This window comes from Strix uralensis, chromosome 3, assembly GCF_047716275.1.
Source record: "Strix uralensis isolate ZFMK-TIS-50842 chromosome 3, bStrUra1, whole genome shotgun sequence".
In the NCBI taxonomy this organism is placed as follows: Eukaryota; Metazoa; Chordata; class Aves; order Strigiformes; family Strigidae; genus Strix; species Strix uralensis.
Window position 1 is genome coordinate 90,250,310 of NC_133974.1, and position 15,360 is coordinate 90,265,669.

At 39.1% G+C, this 15,360-nt stretch overlaps 1 protein-coding gene across 2 annotated transcripts in view; it reads right to left on the reverse strand.

Moving 5' to 3' along the window:
- Positions 1–5,035: 5,035 nt before the first annotated feature.
- MEMO1 (mediator of cell motility 1) overlaps positions 5,036–15,360 on the reverse strand; it is a 29,701-nt gene continuing 19,376 nt past the window's right edge. For both annotated transcript variants that reach the window (XM_074863289.1, XM_074863290.1), the window contains 3 exons: positions 14,292–14,368; positions 8,652–8,756; positions 5,036–7,320 (listed from right to left, as the gene is read on the reverse strand). In XM_074863289.1, the coding sequence (XP_074719390.1) occupies positions 7,189–7,320; positions 8,652–8,756; positions 14,292–14,368 (314 nt within the window). In that variant the 3' untranslated portion in view covers positions 5,036–7,188. The remainder of the gene's footprint in view (positions 7,321–8,651; positions 8,757–14,291; positions 14,369–15,360) is intronic.

Genomic DNA, 15,360 nt, shown 5'->3' on the forward strand with positions numbered 1-15,360 from the left:
AACCAAAGAACCAAAGCACACAGACCAAAGTTTGGGGACCGGATGCCCCCGAGCGTGAGGGTGCAGATGCCACGGAGGATGCTCACATCTGTCCTGCCACCCCCAGCTCAGGTAGGGTGACAGCCCCAGCAGCTGTCTCAGGTCCACCCTGCTGAAGCCCATTAGCCCTTTTCCACCGCCTTTGACACAATCAGGAGCGCATCCTTAACAACTGACCTGCAATGCCACTTGCAGCGCAGCTTGGGAGAAACCGTTCCCTTTCCTCGCACAACTCGTAGCCCAAGCTCTCACCTCGCCCCTAGCTGAAGAGCAGCCATCTTGAAATACCAAACAAACCAAGTGAAGTTGTTTTTGCACAACTTGCAAAACACCGAGAGATTACAGGAGAGCAAGAAGGGTCCATGTCTGGAGACACAGCTGGAGGTGCACCATCACTTTACTTTGAATGTTTGCTTACGAGCTTTGTCAACAAAAATATTTGTATATAATAGATGCTGTTGCCATGTTTTACTGTAGTTTGTGAATGAGACAACTCAGTAGGTGATAATCTTCAATGTTGTTGGTTTTTTTTTTTTTTTAAGGGTTTTTTAAAACAGAGTATTGTAGGACTGTTGAAAAAGGGTGTTTTGGATACTGCCACAAGGTTCAGGACAAACTGGAAAACGAAAGGCTCTAACTGATATCTTAAAAATAATAGGAGTTACTGTCTGGGACTCGAAACACTGCAGGGGCTGCTCCCGCCGGGCAGCTGTGCTCTGCGGGCCGGCGGGAGCCGCGGGAAGCACGACACTGACACCTAGTGTCGGCCGGCCCCCCCTCCCCAAAATAACTCCTGCTTCGGAAACACAAATCGCTGAGGAAAAACCTCCTTTCCAGCGGCTGAAGCGGGCGATGGGGCCGCGGGGTCACGCAGGCCGAGGGCTGGGCTGCCCCCCGCCCGCCAGCCCGCGGCTGGTGGCTGCAGCCGTCGCGGGCCGACGGTGGCAGCGATTGCGGAGGTCCCCGGGGTACGAAGCGGTAACAGCCGCAGGAGACTCCTGTTTTCCAGTCAAGCACGGCGTGCTGACGGGAAACACATCCCTGACCCCCAGCACTTTGGCTCAATCTCGTGCAGGAAAGCAGACTGTTCAAAAGATTCAAGTTCCTTTCTCTAGTACGAGCAAAGGCAGTTTTTCAAAAGACTTGATGATGGGAAGAGACTCCACCTGCATTTAGAGGAAAAGGCTCTTCCCTCTGGACCAGGAGTCCCAAGTCCACCCCAAGGACTGCCTGCTCCAGCGAGCCCCACCGAGGGCACCCACCTCTCCAAGGGCTCCTGCTGCAGATGCAGAATAGGAAACCTCCCACCCCACGTTTGTCCCAGCCTTCGTGAGGAGGTTCACCTTCTGGTTAAAATTTGCCTTACTCTTCGTAGAAATACGCTTACACATTTTTTGAGTTTTGGGGGGTTGTTTGGTTTCTTGGGATTTTTTTTTTTTAAGTGAACATGAGAACACTCTTGCAGTTTTCAAAACGTACAGATTTACACCTGTCACAACGTATTTGTTATCCACTTTACCAGAATTATTTTCCCACACAACCTCAGTGCTTTGGAGTTGGCCTGGAAGTACATGGGGCACACGTCAGTAATGCATCCCATTGCCCTGCCACCCAGGTAACTTCTCTGAGGGATAAAACGCTGAGCTAAGTGCTTATACACAATAACCAAGTCAGTTTATTTCAGAACAGCTTGAAAGCAGCATTTGGTTACATCTCAGCCCTGCAAACAGAAAACCATTACTTACAATACAGAAAGTGTGATTTCTCCCTGAAAGTAGTTGTGATGCCAGTCAGCATTTCCAGATCAGCCATTTATAGCAGGCATCTTACTGCCAGGTTATTTGTAATACTGGGTCTTTGGACTGTGATTGTAAAGGAAAACAGATTTTTATCATAAAAAATATGCACGAGCTGAACACTGATTCATCACAGCTGAACTTAAAGGCTCACTCTCCAAATTTCTATAACAATTCCTGGAGACAAACAGAAAGTCATTTAAGCATTTAAAGATCAGCCAACACATCCCAGGGGATGCCTTTCCCTACCTGCCCGTGCAGCCCGGCAGCTCAGCCAAGCCTCTGCGGCCCAGGCATGAAGATGCTAATAATGCACTTTGTGCTCCAAGAGTTCAGCAGAAAAATACAATAAACACCTTTTACCAAAGAATGGACTTCACCCAAGAGCACTGCTGTTTTCAGTCTTGTGAAGCTGCAGTCACAGGCTCAGGAAAGTAATTTCTCATTGTTTTAAAATTCACTAGAGAAAATAAGAAATCCAAGAAGTTTAGGTTTGGAGAGTTCCTAGTTTAATGCTTAACACAATGTTTTATTCCTCTTGTCATTTAGGTCTTTGTCATACACAGAGCAGATACTATATCACTGAAGTCTAGTTTCATTACCAGCTCCATGCACAGCAGATCTGAGGCCCTGAATAATTCTTTAATGCGATTTAAATATAACTACTAGAATTAGGATATATTTTTGTTTGTAAACAGTAATTAAATAACTTTGGTTTCACAGGTTTTGAAAAAGGTATATAGAACTGTTTGTAGGGAATACATATTTACTTTAATGTAAATGGGGATCACAAGGCTTGAGATAATTATTTACTCCTCTTAAATCCACCAAGAACCACACGGCTTTAAAAACCTGAGGGTGTGTGTGGGTCCATCTGTCACCTTTGCATAAAGGCTGAGGCACCTTTATTTACCTGTAACTTAAAAGATATCAGTACATGATTCTCACCCTTGAGCTTCAACAAACTGAGCTACACTTGACAAAATACCTCCAACATTTTTTCCCTTTGAAGCAGCAGTTACAGGCTGCCCACCATTGCATCCATCCCACAGCTGCACTGGGCAATATTTTGCAGCATGTCAGCTGCCAAACAGGATAGTATAACAGTTGCTGACATTAAATTGGAAAATCAACCATTTTCTTCCCCATCTATGCCCAATCTCCTCATTTCTCTGCCCTTTTCAAAAAGATCCAAGCCTCTACCAAACCCTGTCCAACCAACCAAAACCAAAAACCAGAAACAAACAGTCATAATCTCTTTCTTAATTTGGAGATATCACTAGCACAGCATGTTCCTTCCTGGGGCATAAGTAATGGGGGAGATGTCTCAGACCCTAGCACATACTAAATAGGTACCAGACAAGACAGGAAGAAGCCAATGCTGAGTTTTCAGCCAATGCTGGAATAAGATAACCCCCAAATGACACCAGGCATCTGGAAGCTGTCTGCAGTATGCATGGACAAATTGTTTTCAGAATTAGACAAAATCAAATAAGAAAAAAAATTGAAATTAGAAAAAAGCTCTAGAGATAATTAGAATAGAGGCAATAAATTTTGCATTACTGAAAGAATAAAGTCAGTTCATCCCTACAGACCAATTCCAAATCATGTTTTGCAACCATCTATTGAAAAGGCCATCTGGCTGCACTGTGGGACCTGAACCAAAACATCTTTGGGGTGCACTAAACTGGATCCTGAAATTCAGTTTTTCTTCACACTGAAGATCTTTCATAGGCTAGCTTCAGGGGTGAATTTCAGAAAGTTTCTCACAGAAGTAGGAAGGCAAAAGGTTACCTATACAAGGGACTTTAAACATTTGTCCATTGGGCAATTTTTGAGAGTGGATCAGATGCTAGTTAGCACACTGAACTGAGCCCCAGGAAATAACTGCATATCATGGTGACGGATGTCATTTGAAAGCAAAGCGCAAAGCTTCCTATGATGCAGAGGAGAGCACTCTTCCTGAGGGAACAGGGAAAAAGGACAAGCATGAAATGGAAAAACCTACACCAACCACTGAAACAACATGCCAAAGTACCAGGAGTACAGACGTCAAACAGAAAAGCCCCCATTTCAGCTCCTGAAATGTCAATTTGAGACTCCTCAGTAAAGCCTACAGTAATATCCAGAACCCCTGAGACACAGCAATGAGCCCCTGACTGGGAAACAGCAAGAGCAAGAGCAAGGCCTAAAAATGCTCCGGCAAACCCAGCATTTCCAAAGGCTCCAGGAAAGGATACTGCACTGGAGTAGAGTTCAGTTCAAATAACACTGGATCAAAGCCCCTCAAGTCATGATTTTTAAGATAAATAAAGCCAAACAGTGGCTATGACCTGATGAAGGCCTAAACACATTGCTCGTAGCAAGCCGGGAGGGCACAGGCGCCCCCGGGCGCAGCTAAAAGGGAGAGGCGGCCCCACCGCCCTGCAGCAGGATGCAGCTCACACCTGCACCTCCTCCTGCTTCTGCTGGTCTAAACCTGACGCAGTAGAAGACCTACTGCTCCATTCTATGTCAAAAACGCCAAACTGAAGAATTAAGAATTCAGTAGACAGTATTTTAAAAGCAATACTTTTTAAAGACAGTATTATAAAAAAAGAAAAGCAAACAAAATCCATAAAGCTTTTGTGAACAACACAAGAACAGAAAAACAAAGGAGTATTTTAATCAACATTTTCACACATTGAACATTTCTCTAAAATATCAAAATTTTAAAATGAGAATCACATCCCCTATCTGGATTTATTGCACCAGAAGAGTGGTCAAAGGTCAGTCATCCTATGCATATAAGAAACCTCCATAAAAGTGAACAGGACTGTGAATATTCAATACTGTCTAAATCAGACACTCTTTGATCCAAAATGCTATATTCAAATGTATATTTAAGTGTGAATAAAATGCATGGTAAAGCTAAAATAATGAAATAGTCTTGAGTGAAGATCTTTTCAGGAGATTATTTGCTTTTCTTCTGACATTTTAAAATGACACACCAGGAAACCAAGCACTGAAGTCAACTCCCTCCAATCCCACCAAAAGAGCAACAAAAGCTGAGTTCTTTGAAGTCAGGTATTTTCTGCTTTCAAACAAACAGGGTTTATACAACAAATCCTTCTAAGTTAGAGCAGATTTCACAAAGCTTTAAATTTCTCTGAGTGGGCTTCTGAACTGTCATTGATGGTTATTATTAGTAGGCACAGAAATTCCCATTTTAATTAGAAACTTTATTTTGAAATACATTACACAGTTTACATGTGAAGTGCTTTCACTGTAAGATATTTCATAACATTGTGCCGAGTAAAATGGCTGACCAATTTCCTTGAAGCTCTTCCAGTTATGTTTTCTTTTTATTAAAACTATCTTACAGAACTAAGATGCAAACTTAGGCATTTGTATTCAGAAGCTAATTACTATGTTTACCTTAGGGAGAAAGTATATACTTAACTGTTCCAATTAACTATGTGTTTCAATAATGATACTAAGCATTTGGCTTTACACTGAAAGAAACTGGAGTCCTAATTAAACTTGTATTCACCAAAGATTAAAAAAAAAATCTTCATGATCAAACTACTTTTTTAATAAGGCACAGTCAGACAAGTATTTATAAAGACTGGCTACCAATTCAGTTTTACCTGAAGAGCCTTCCTGCTGGTCTGTCAAAAGTAATGTGAAAGTTGTTTTCCCTGTCTGCTGCTGAGACTGTTCAAGAACAAGGCAGAGCAATAAGGCAACTAAAAGAATGGACATGCAAAGGAGTTTGGCATTTGGGATGGATTCTGAACATCTGCAAAGTAGTTCATTTTGTAAATGGAGCATTCACCTGTTATTATTCAAATGGTGGCCAACTGTGATAAGGAAAATAGAAGTGGTATAAGCAGTGCCTGTTTGCAAAAGGGTATTTTAATAGGAATAACCAAGATGTCTGGTATGCTTTCAAGTGAAGACTTTGCACACAGCAATTCCCACAGCTTTCAAAGATAATCTAAATTGAATTCTGAAATTCCCCTCTGACACTCAGAAAAGCTGAATGTACCAGAAAGTTGCCTGACAGCAGGTGAAATATCAGGGAATGAAATCTCCATTTAGATAATGAGCCAGGACTGCCATCCTACTTTGCATTTCTTATTAGAACAAAAGGAAGTCTTCGGGAATGATAACTCAAATAATTACACCATTATTTTGGCTGGAAGAAAGTTCAAGAACTCTTAAGATGTGATGATGTTTGAAGAACATGAAACAATTCTACCCACAGTCAAAGAATAAAGAATAAAAAATAAAGAGAAGCCTTACCTTCCCCTCCCAATTAAATCTTTGAGGAGTAATTGCTCGAGCTTAGCACTGTATGGCTTCTGTGGCCTATGAATGCTCAATAGATACTCTTAAGTAGTATAATTTTCAAACTACTGTTTGTTTTCAATTTTAAGTCATTTAAAATAAAAATACTGCATCTATTTAATACTAAAACTGAGCATAAAAAGCATTAAAAGTGTACTTCTGATACAAATTTGTATCACATACTAAAAGATACTATTTATATTATAGATAATTGTAAAACAAAAAGAATTAGAATATACAAAAGGTTTTTAAAATTCTTTTGCACAGCTGAACTCATAGTGCAGGTTTAAGATAAAAAAAATCTGTAAATGAAGTAGTCATAACAAATGTTGAATATAAAATACATTCTAAAGTATTTTACAGAATGGCTGAATTATCAAGCATAAGAACTGAGGATAAAGGATGTCAATGACAAGCAGCCACATACAGAACACAAAGCAATAAGTTTAAATCAGACTATTTTGGTTTGTGTAGCCCTTTATTAGCAACTAAAATAGAAGATATCTGTTGTACATCACGGGTAGTAACTGACTATACTGGAGTTTTATTATATTCTAATACAGGATCATTTATAAATGCGTTGTTTTCCTTTTTTTTCTTTTATTAAAAAGCTTCCACCCCTTTTTCCGTTTACAACTTGCAAAACTATTCTGAAAGCTGAGTACATGTGCACAGGTCTGCAAAGAGTGCAAATTTAGGATATGGTAAATGCTTTACATGTTGTATTTGTAAGGACTGTCTGCCACCATGCCTTCATAGCCATTATCTTTTTAAAAAAAAAAAAAAAAAAAAAAAAATCACAAAATGTTTCGATACCAGCCTTCCTTCCATTGTCCTAAACAAGAAAGCATTTTTAAATGAGTTGAAACTAAGGAAGGACTACACCTACTAGAAAAGAAGAGAGTTCTATTAGTTTGAGGTTTCAGTATACCCAAAGACCAGGGACTGTATCTTTGTAAGGGCTAGGCTGGGACCCCATATACAGAGTGTGTGCAGGTGCCATCCCTGAGCATTCAGCGGTTCAGTGGACCATAAGTGCTCCAGCTGCATAACTCACTGAGCTGTCTTGCCAGTTTCGACACTGGCTTGACTGAGCATAATTCAAAAATGAAAAGCTCATATTCATTCCATTCTTCTGGAGTTCGTTGATAGCCTGAAGAGAGAAAAAAAGCTGTTTAAAAAAGGGTATCAGTGAAATTATGACATTTCCTAGATCTCAGTCCTCTCCCTCCCTCCAGGGGTCCTTGCACAATCTCTTGTGAAAATATAAGCAACTCCAAGTAATTTGTGGACCTAACCCATTCCTGTGCTGTTTCACTCACTGACGCCCCCCCCACTGCACTATGTACATCCATGCAGTTCTATAAAGCAATACTAAACAACCTTTCAAAATAGATTCTTTAGAAACAATGCATTTAGTTCCACAGGGAATTTATACAGAAACACAGATGTAACAGAAAAAACCCCCAACACTAACACTTTTTAGATTGTATTTCTTCCATTACAGAAAAAGAATGTACTAAGATAATTTATTAAAGTGTGACAACTGGCAAAAGTGAAGGAGCAAAATTTATCTCAGATTCACTGCAAAACTAATCATTATCTGAGGTTAAAAGTTGGATATTTTTGCAGAGTTGCCATAGTACTGAATTTTGCTACGTGCATCCCCAATATTGCTATTGCTCATACAAACTTCTGCAGACCCCACTTTAAAAGGTTCTTCTGTATGTTCTCCATATAGGCTACATTTCCAGTTAATTAAGTTTTCCCTTTTAAAAAGGTTAACATGCTTCCTGTTTCAGATTTGAATTACAGTAAAAATACAGTGAGATTCACTCAAGCAATATGACAAATCTGCAGCACTCCAGCAGTGCTGTAAAGCAGCTGTGACCCAATTTAGACAACTAAGTTAAGACAGGTTTATGTCTGCACTGCACCACCAAAGCATAATACAGTAACTAGAAAGTACCACTTAATCTGAATTCTAATTGCCATTAATTTATGGGTTAATGGTGCACTGCACTAACACTTACAGAGGTAATCTCTCACCATATTTGCAAAACTCAAAAACACTGTCAGATATAACAAGGCACTCACAATAGCTAGCTAATAGCAAGACAGAAAAAATATATACATGTCTGTAAGCACTGATTCAAAAGGAGTAAGTATGTACTTCTTCAGGGAGATGGATTTATTTGTTTGTTCATTTAGGGCCAAGAGAAAGTGAATAATTGTATTTCATTGAAATTCTAAAAGAACATGGCACCTCATCTCCCTTAGAAAACTGAAAACCCTCCGGCCTTAAGAGCTTACATTTGTCTATATGCAAGACACAGAAATTGGAGACCAAATTGAGAACACTTGGAAAAATAATTCAAGACTTGCCATTTTAGAACTAAGGAATACTCCAGCAATATTGTGTTTAAAACAAATGTAAGCGTTTTGCTAAAAGTTATATTTTTCAACAAATCAAGAGTTACTTACGTTTAATAATACACCAATAGGATGTCTTCCACATATTGTATTATGGTATTTCTTCAAGTAATTGCTAAAAGATACAGGATCTAGCTGCTCTATAATGCTCATACCCTGAAAAAGAATCGATAGCAATGATTACTTCACACATTCATAAGCAGGTGTTTATAGATCACCTATTAATGACAACACAGGATACTTCAGGAGAAAAACCCCTCTACTTTGTATCAAAGGTATCAAGGGAATCTCAGCATGTGAGCTCTAGTCATCTTGTTGCCATCCCTTGCCAAACTAAAAGTGCAGGAGCTCTTCCAAAGCTGTCAATGATCCATGGATCTGTTAAGCTATCTTTGCAGATACCAGCTCATGTTAGAAAAGCTCCTCACGTAGACTAGCTGATCCCCACCTCCAAGGGTACCCTACTGCCATAGGATTTTGTACAGCAATAAAGAAACAAGTTTACTAAAAGGGCAAAGCAGGAAGAAGTTTTGCCTCCATCTCTCTCTGGTAACAGAGCTCAGGGCTGAGCACTTGCCTGGGACTTCTGGATGTCCAAAACCCCCTAGACAAATCATCAATATACCCACATGCAATTCAAGCACGTAGCAAATGTAACGTATCCTAGACCCATCAGACATGCAAGGCAGTTGATCTGGGCACAGGCTGGCCATCTGCTCAGAGCATAAAAAGCAGATCCAGAACATCTCTAAAGCACTGGAGTTGGTGCATGACAGAAACATAAGAGCGAGGAGATGATGCTTCCGCTTTACGTGAGGCAGTCACATATATACATCCTTTTCTCCATCCACAGTGAGACCCATGATCCCATGGAATCATAGTATGAAAACCAGCACATGTATGGAAAACAAAACCTTCCACATATACAAACATTTACATTCTTAAGGACAAAAAGAATCCTACAACTCCAGATAACAGTCTACTTTCACCCCATTCCACAGAGCAGATGAAATACAATGAAAGTAGTTTAAAGCAAGTCTAAATCAATTACTGTCTGGGTTTTATTATGGCTTTGCTATTTTCCCTGTGTTAGACTCCATCCTCTTGTGTTTTTCCTTCCTCTGAAAATTATTAATTCCCTTCACTAAGTAAATGAGCTCCAGGCACTCACTAATTCAGTAAGACACATAGCCGTGCTTCTTACATATAGCTGATGAAACAGGAAGGTTTTCCTTAGAGACTGGAAAAAAGACGTACGCTTTGCATGGGAACAGTGGGAGGTTGATATCAGAAGGGGAAAGAATTTCTCCTAAGGTTTCTGCAATTGTTCCAGCCCCTTCTCCTGCTTTGGGGAAAGTGGGGGTGATAAAAGGAGAAACAACATGCAGGAAGTAGTCAGCCTGTCTGAAGTCTCCACCTCAAGAGTGAAACCTCTTGAATTGTCTGCAAGGGTGTTGGCTGATCTGGCAGATACACTAATTATTCAGACTGGATCACAGTTTACAATGGAGGAGCTGGAGATTCCCAGGAGAGTCAGGGAGTATTAGAAAACAGCAACCATAACCACCACCTTTGTGTACTTTAATTAAAAACAGACATAAGATGAATTCATAAAGAGATAAATTTTATGGAAAAATAAAACCAAACTATGCTGACCAATTGCTGGCAAGAGCTCAGTTCTTCCAGGGTCACGGAGAGGGTGTTTGGACCCCTGGCTGGTAATTACAGCTGTTACTCACTCCAGATCTACAGAACCTAAATGAGTGCCAAAAAAATAAAGGTAGCTATTCTCTAACTAGCAGTGATTTCATAGATACCATTGCATTTCTAAAGTTTAAGCAGCATGTCTTTGAACCATTCATTTACTTGTAAATTGTACATGTCAATACACAGCTAGAGAAAGCAGAACCAAACTTAACTATATACTCAAGTGGAACTAAACATGCATAAAGCACTTACTCAGATACTGAACAGCTCATAAGAATATATTTTATTCATTTGTAAACCCTTTCACGACTTTTTTAAAACATGAAAATGGCTGCTCAATTGAGAGACTCATTTTATAGCTGTAAGTCACTGGAACACACTGGGCAAAGGCATTTGAGCATTTGTCTCAAATGAATGGACATGGATTTATCAGAATGCCTAGTAAGCGTATTTCAACACACAGTTCAGCACTGTAAAACATCTAGAGCTATGCAGTTCATCCCAGCAAATGAGAACAGAGCTCCATACATCACAGATTGGAGAAAATCCATAGGAAATGGATATTAACACATATCCTACAAGCATTCCGCTGTACTGAACTTTTCAATCTTCTGGATTTAAAAATCATTGTGGCAGAGGAGCAGAGACTATCAAGCTTGTTTCTCAGTCTAAAATGGTGTTGAGGAACAAAGGAAACATTTTTGTCAGGTTGTTTTATTTTTCTAAGCAGAAGTATGAAGCTAATAATTTCCAGTATTCAAAATAACTCAGCTGGGCATGGTTTAGAACAGAGTTAAAATACATGACAAAACCCACATGATAAAAATGCAAACCATCACACAGTTCTGCAATTTATCACATGGTTATTATGGCAACACATAGAAATTGCATATCTCAGTTGACCAGACACTGTAATTGGCGTCTACAATATCCTGGCACGGTGCACTTAATATGATTAAAAGCAGTTACATTCTTAAATATCATCCCCTACAGGATCAAGTATCTACAAGCTTACCAAAAAAAAAAAAAACCCACCAAAAAAAAAACCAAAACAAAACTAAACCCCACAGTTTATTTTATACTATACTCCAATAATCTTTTGGCTGGTCAAGTTCAGGTTTGCAATCAGTTACTTCAGCTTCTTCTTCACACTTAAAAAAAAAAAATAACCTAGTAGCACACTTATGGAAGTGGAAACAAACTGGTCTTAGCACTAGCCAGTCCAACTATCTTTGTATGTGTGAGTCACTTAGACTAGAAGATAAAGAACGAACAGGAAAATTACTGACTGGGCACAGCAGAGAGAACAGGGAGTGGGGCACCCAGGTAGAGAGTCGTGGTCTTTCACGATGCCCAAACTAAGCAGCCATCCCCAGCTGGAACACCGTGGGAGGTGTGGCACACTGTAGCGACACCGCAGAAGCCACCAAAATTCAGCAGCTCCTTAGAAGCACCTGAGAAGCTACCCATGCTGTGCAGGGCTCCTGCACAACTGCTGGCTGTTCCTGCACAGCCCTCCTCAGCACCTGCATTATCCTCCCCCTTCAGCATTCAGGGTAACAGAATCCTCCTATTGACTCAAGCTAGGCATATGGTTTCACAAATAGATACAAAATGAGCAATCTGGCAGTGAAGATTGAAGCGAGCAGTCTGCATTTTCTGGCTAGCCATAATCAAAAAATAATTACTCTTCAATGACATCTTACAGAATACTCCCCCACTTTTATTTTAAAAAAATGGTAGGTATCAGATTACAATATAGAAAGACATTATTGCACATCAGCTGCTCAGTTATAACTCTTCATTTGAGGATTCTTCCCTAAGGTACCCCTATTAACAATGGGGCTGTTTACTCCTTTCACTGTCACTTCACAAGGTGCGTTGTGGTACCCCCAGGGTAACAGCAGTCACATTAAGAGTTACCATGGAGAAACCAATGTCCGCCCAGCAATATTTACTACTCTGCATTTTTTTTTTTTTTTTTTAACTACACTGGAGTCTAAGAGCTCTAACTTAGCATCACAGCAAATAAAATTTCTCACAGTGGTTACCAGGTTAGTAAATCTTCAATGCCTGAAGCATTTAGCATTCTTTATGCACTAGCCAGGAACATCATCAGGCATCTGTACTTAAGGTCCAGTCTAAATAAGGAAGAGACCATTGTCCTCCCACAAGGGCATTTCTAAGGAAAAGCAATTTCATCTTAACACAGAATATCTTCCTGCTTACAAAGCACTCAGCCACCTGCTTTCCTAGTTAGGTCCAATAAAATTACTGGGCCAATAATAGTAGAGGTTAAAACCTCTGATGGTTTTAGTACAGTTTTGTTTCTATCTTAATGCTATTTTCTCTGTGGAGAGGCCTAGTGGTTACAACAATACAAGTTTTTTAACATGCCAAATGACATTAAAAAATGCAATAATTATCTAAGGAAACAAGAAGTAGCTGAGTGGGGCATGCAAAATTGAATAAACTCCTTCCAAAAGCTGGAGAAACATGATGGGGTGATCTCTGTGGCATTGTGGATAGCATCCCAAGTGTACCCGCAATACCGCTAAAAAGAAATTTCTGAAATTCACTGAAAGCAAAACCTACTCTGAACAGAGTTTGAATACGGAGTCATGTGTTCACATATGGCATGATATAAACAGGCAAAAAATAACCACAGTATACTGCTACACAGCACGTTTAGTTTTCCAGTTAAACTTGATTGAAAAAGTGTTTTCATGGTTATTGAACAGGAGGCATCATTTTCAATGTTACAAAAAATGTCATTTCATTTTGGCTTTATAACTACTAAAAGAAAGAGTTGGTGCAGCAATGTATTCACTAAAAGTAATTAAATACCAAAGTCAACTCTTTCTACAAGCTTTCACCACAGAAAATAGCAAGGGGAAAGTAATGTCTGCTAATGCACCTTAATCTGCTCTCTTGCAAAAACACTGAGAGCTGCAAATTCTGGGACTCTGTAGAAAAACACCTGCATTTAGAGTAACCTCTCAACTGACAGCAAGAATTATTAAAAATGGGATAAATAGAATGAAGGCAAATTATTTACTGCTTCCATTCCACTGATGAACAGTGGAAAAACAAAGAGGTTAATATGGATACACAAAGCAAAAAAACTCTGGAGATGTCTCCAGCAGGTAGGATTTATTCCTTTAAGACAATAACGTGCCCCAAATCACAACAGTTCTCTAACAGATTTTACAGAAGTTACACAAATGATCCAAACAGTTTTAAAACAAATTTTAAGATTACGTATTTCCAGAAGAATTACTTCTATTCTGTGCCTTAAGTATAGTCTTGAACGTCAACACAATTTTTTCATTTAAAAAGACATCCTTGGCTCCTGTGACTGCAAAGAAAACGCAACATAATTGGCATCATGATCTTTATGTATTTAGCATTCCTTTCAGCCTTTTGCCAAACCCTGTACAGTCTACTGCTTTTCCCCACCACCTACTACAGAGTAAGGGGCAGGGAGAAGACTACTCCCAGTGAAACAGTAACTTTTGTTTTCCTGACCAGCACAATCCCTTACAGCATTTTCTCCTCAAAATGGATGTTGCTGAAACCATTAGCATAATCACAATGCTGTTTCAATATGCAGGTACCATAACTATGAAGCCTGAACTACCGCACTACTCAATTCATAGTTCTTATTGCTTTGCAAAAACATAAGAGGGTATGTGGACAGGAATTACATTACACTAGGGCATTTCAGGTAGATGAACATGCATTTATTCTCATAAATTATGCTTACTAGATTATACCCGCAATATATTGTGCTCACGTCAGTAAAATGAAGGATACTAGCTAAAAACAACTGCTAAGTTCTTATTGTGGTAAACAAAGGAAAAATATACATTTAATAAAATAGCTAATCTATAATATTTTGTTAGAGAAATTTCTAAAGTGCTCAAAGAAATGTAATGTACAGGAGAAATTTGTTAGTTAGTTCCACCAAATCTGAAAACTTACCATTTTATCTAGGTGCTCAATGGATCTATAAATTTCTCCTTGGGATTCATCATAGTAACTGTAACGGAACCTCTGACCTTGAAACAAAAATCATGTATAAAATAAAAAAGGGAAAAATCGTAGCTAAAACACTCCCTAGTACTTACTAAATAATTGAAATTATAATATTTGTAAAGTAGTAATCTTCATTTATTTTATACTTTTTAGCTCCAGTGAGGAAATTCTAGGGCAAGGAAAGTAGCAGCCCTGAAGCGAAGTAAAAAATACATGATGGGCAGCTATATTCCTAAAGAAAAACCTACTATGTAGAACCGACACTGCAGTATCACTTATTAATTGCCTGTTACTGCCTTGGAATACAATTCTATAAATTAAAAGTAAAGCAACATTTCATTTCACTATCCCTCTTGACAAAGTCAACTCTGGAGTCAGGCTACTTCTGCTTGCAGAACAATACCCACAGTAAATGAAGGTTAAAAGAAAAAGTTCATGATAATTCAATGAACAGTTCTAGATGATTCATTAGCCACAACAGAACCCAGGTCATTCTTATATTCCTCCAGCTATTCCACAATTCAAAGAGAAGTAAAATATGCACTTAATTACATAAGTTGACCAAAGATGACAATGAAAAAAGGGAAGAAGGTCTGTTGTGTAACATAAAACGTATCTTTCGGAAGCAGTCCCTTTTCCAGCTACTATCACACTTAAAAGAAAAATATTGTGTTAAAGCAATACAGAAGTCAAGGCTTCTGCAGTCTATATAGCTCTGCCACCAAGATGAACTGGGATAGCTCTGGTGAATTGGCATAAATACTCCATCTGCTATCTTACCCAGCAGTAAAACATACAAAACTTATTTCCATCAGAGGGATGTTGCCATGTCCAGTGAATTTTTGGCTAATTAGTTTTGCAAGTTGCTTTGAAGTGCTTAAAAGAAGAGTAAAAACAGCAAGAAACTTCAGACACTTATTTCATTGCAACAGGAAGGAGATGCATATAAACCCATACACTTTCAGCATTTATTTCCTCCACTACACTGAAAACACATTACCACATTAATATTTTT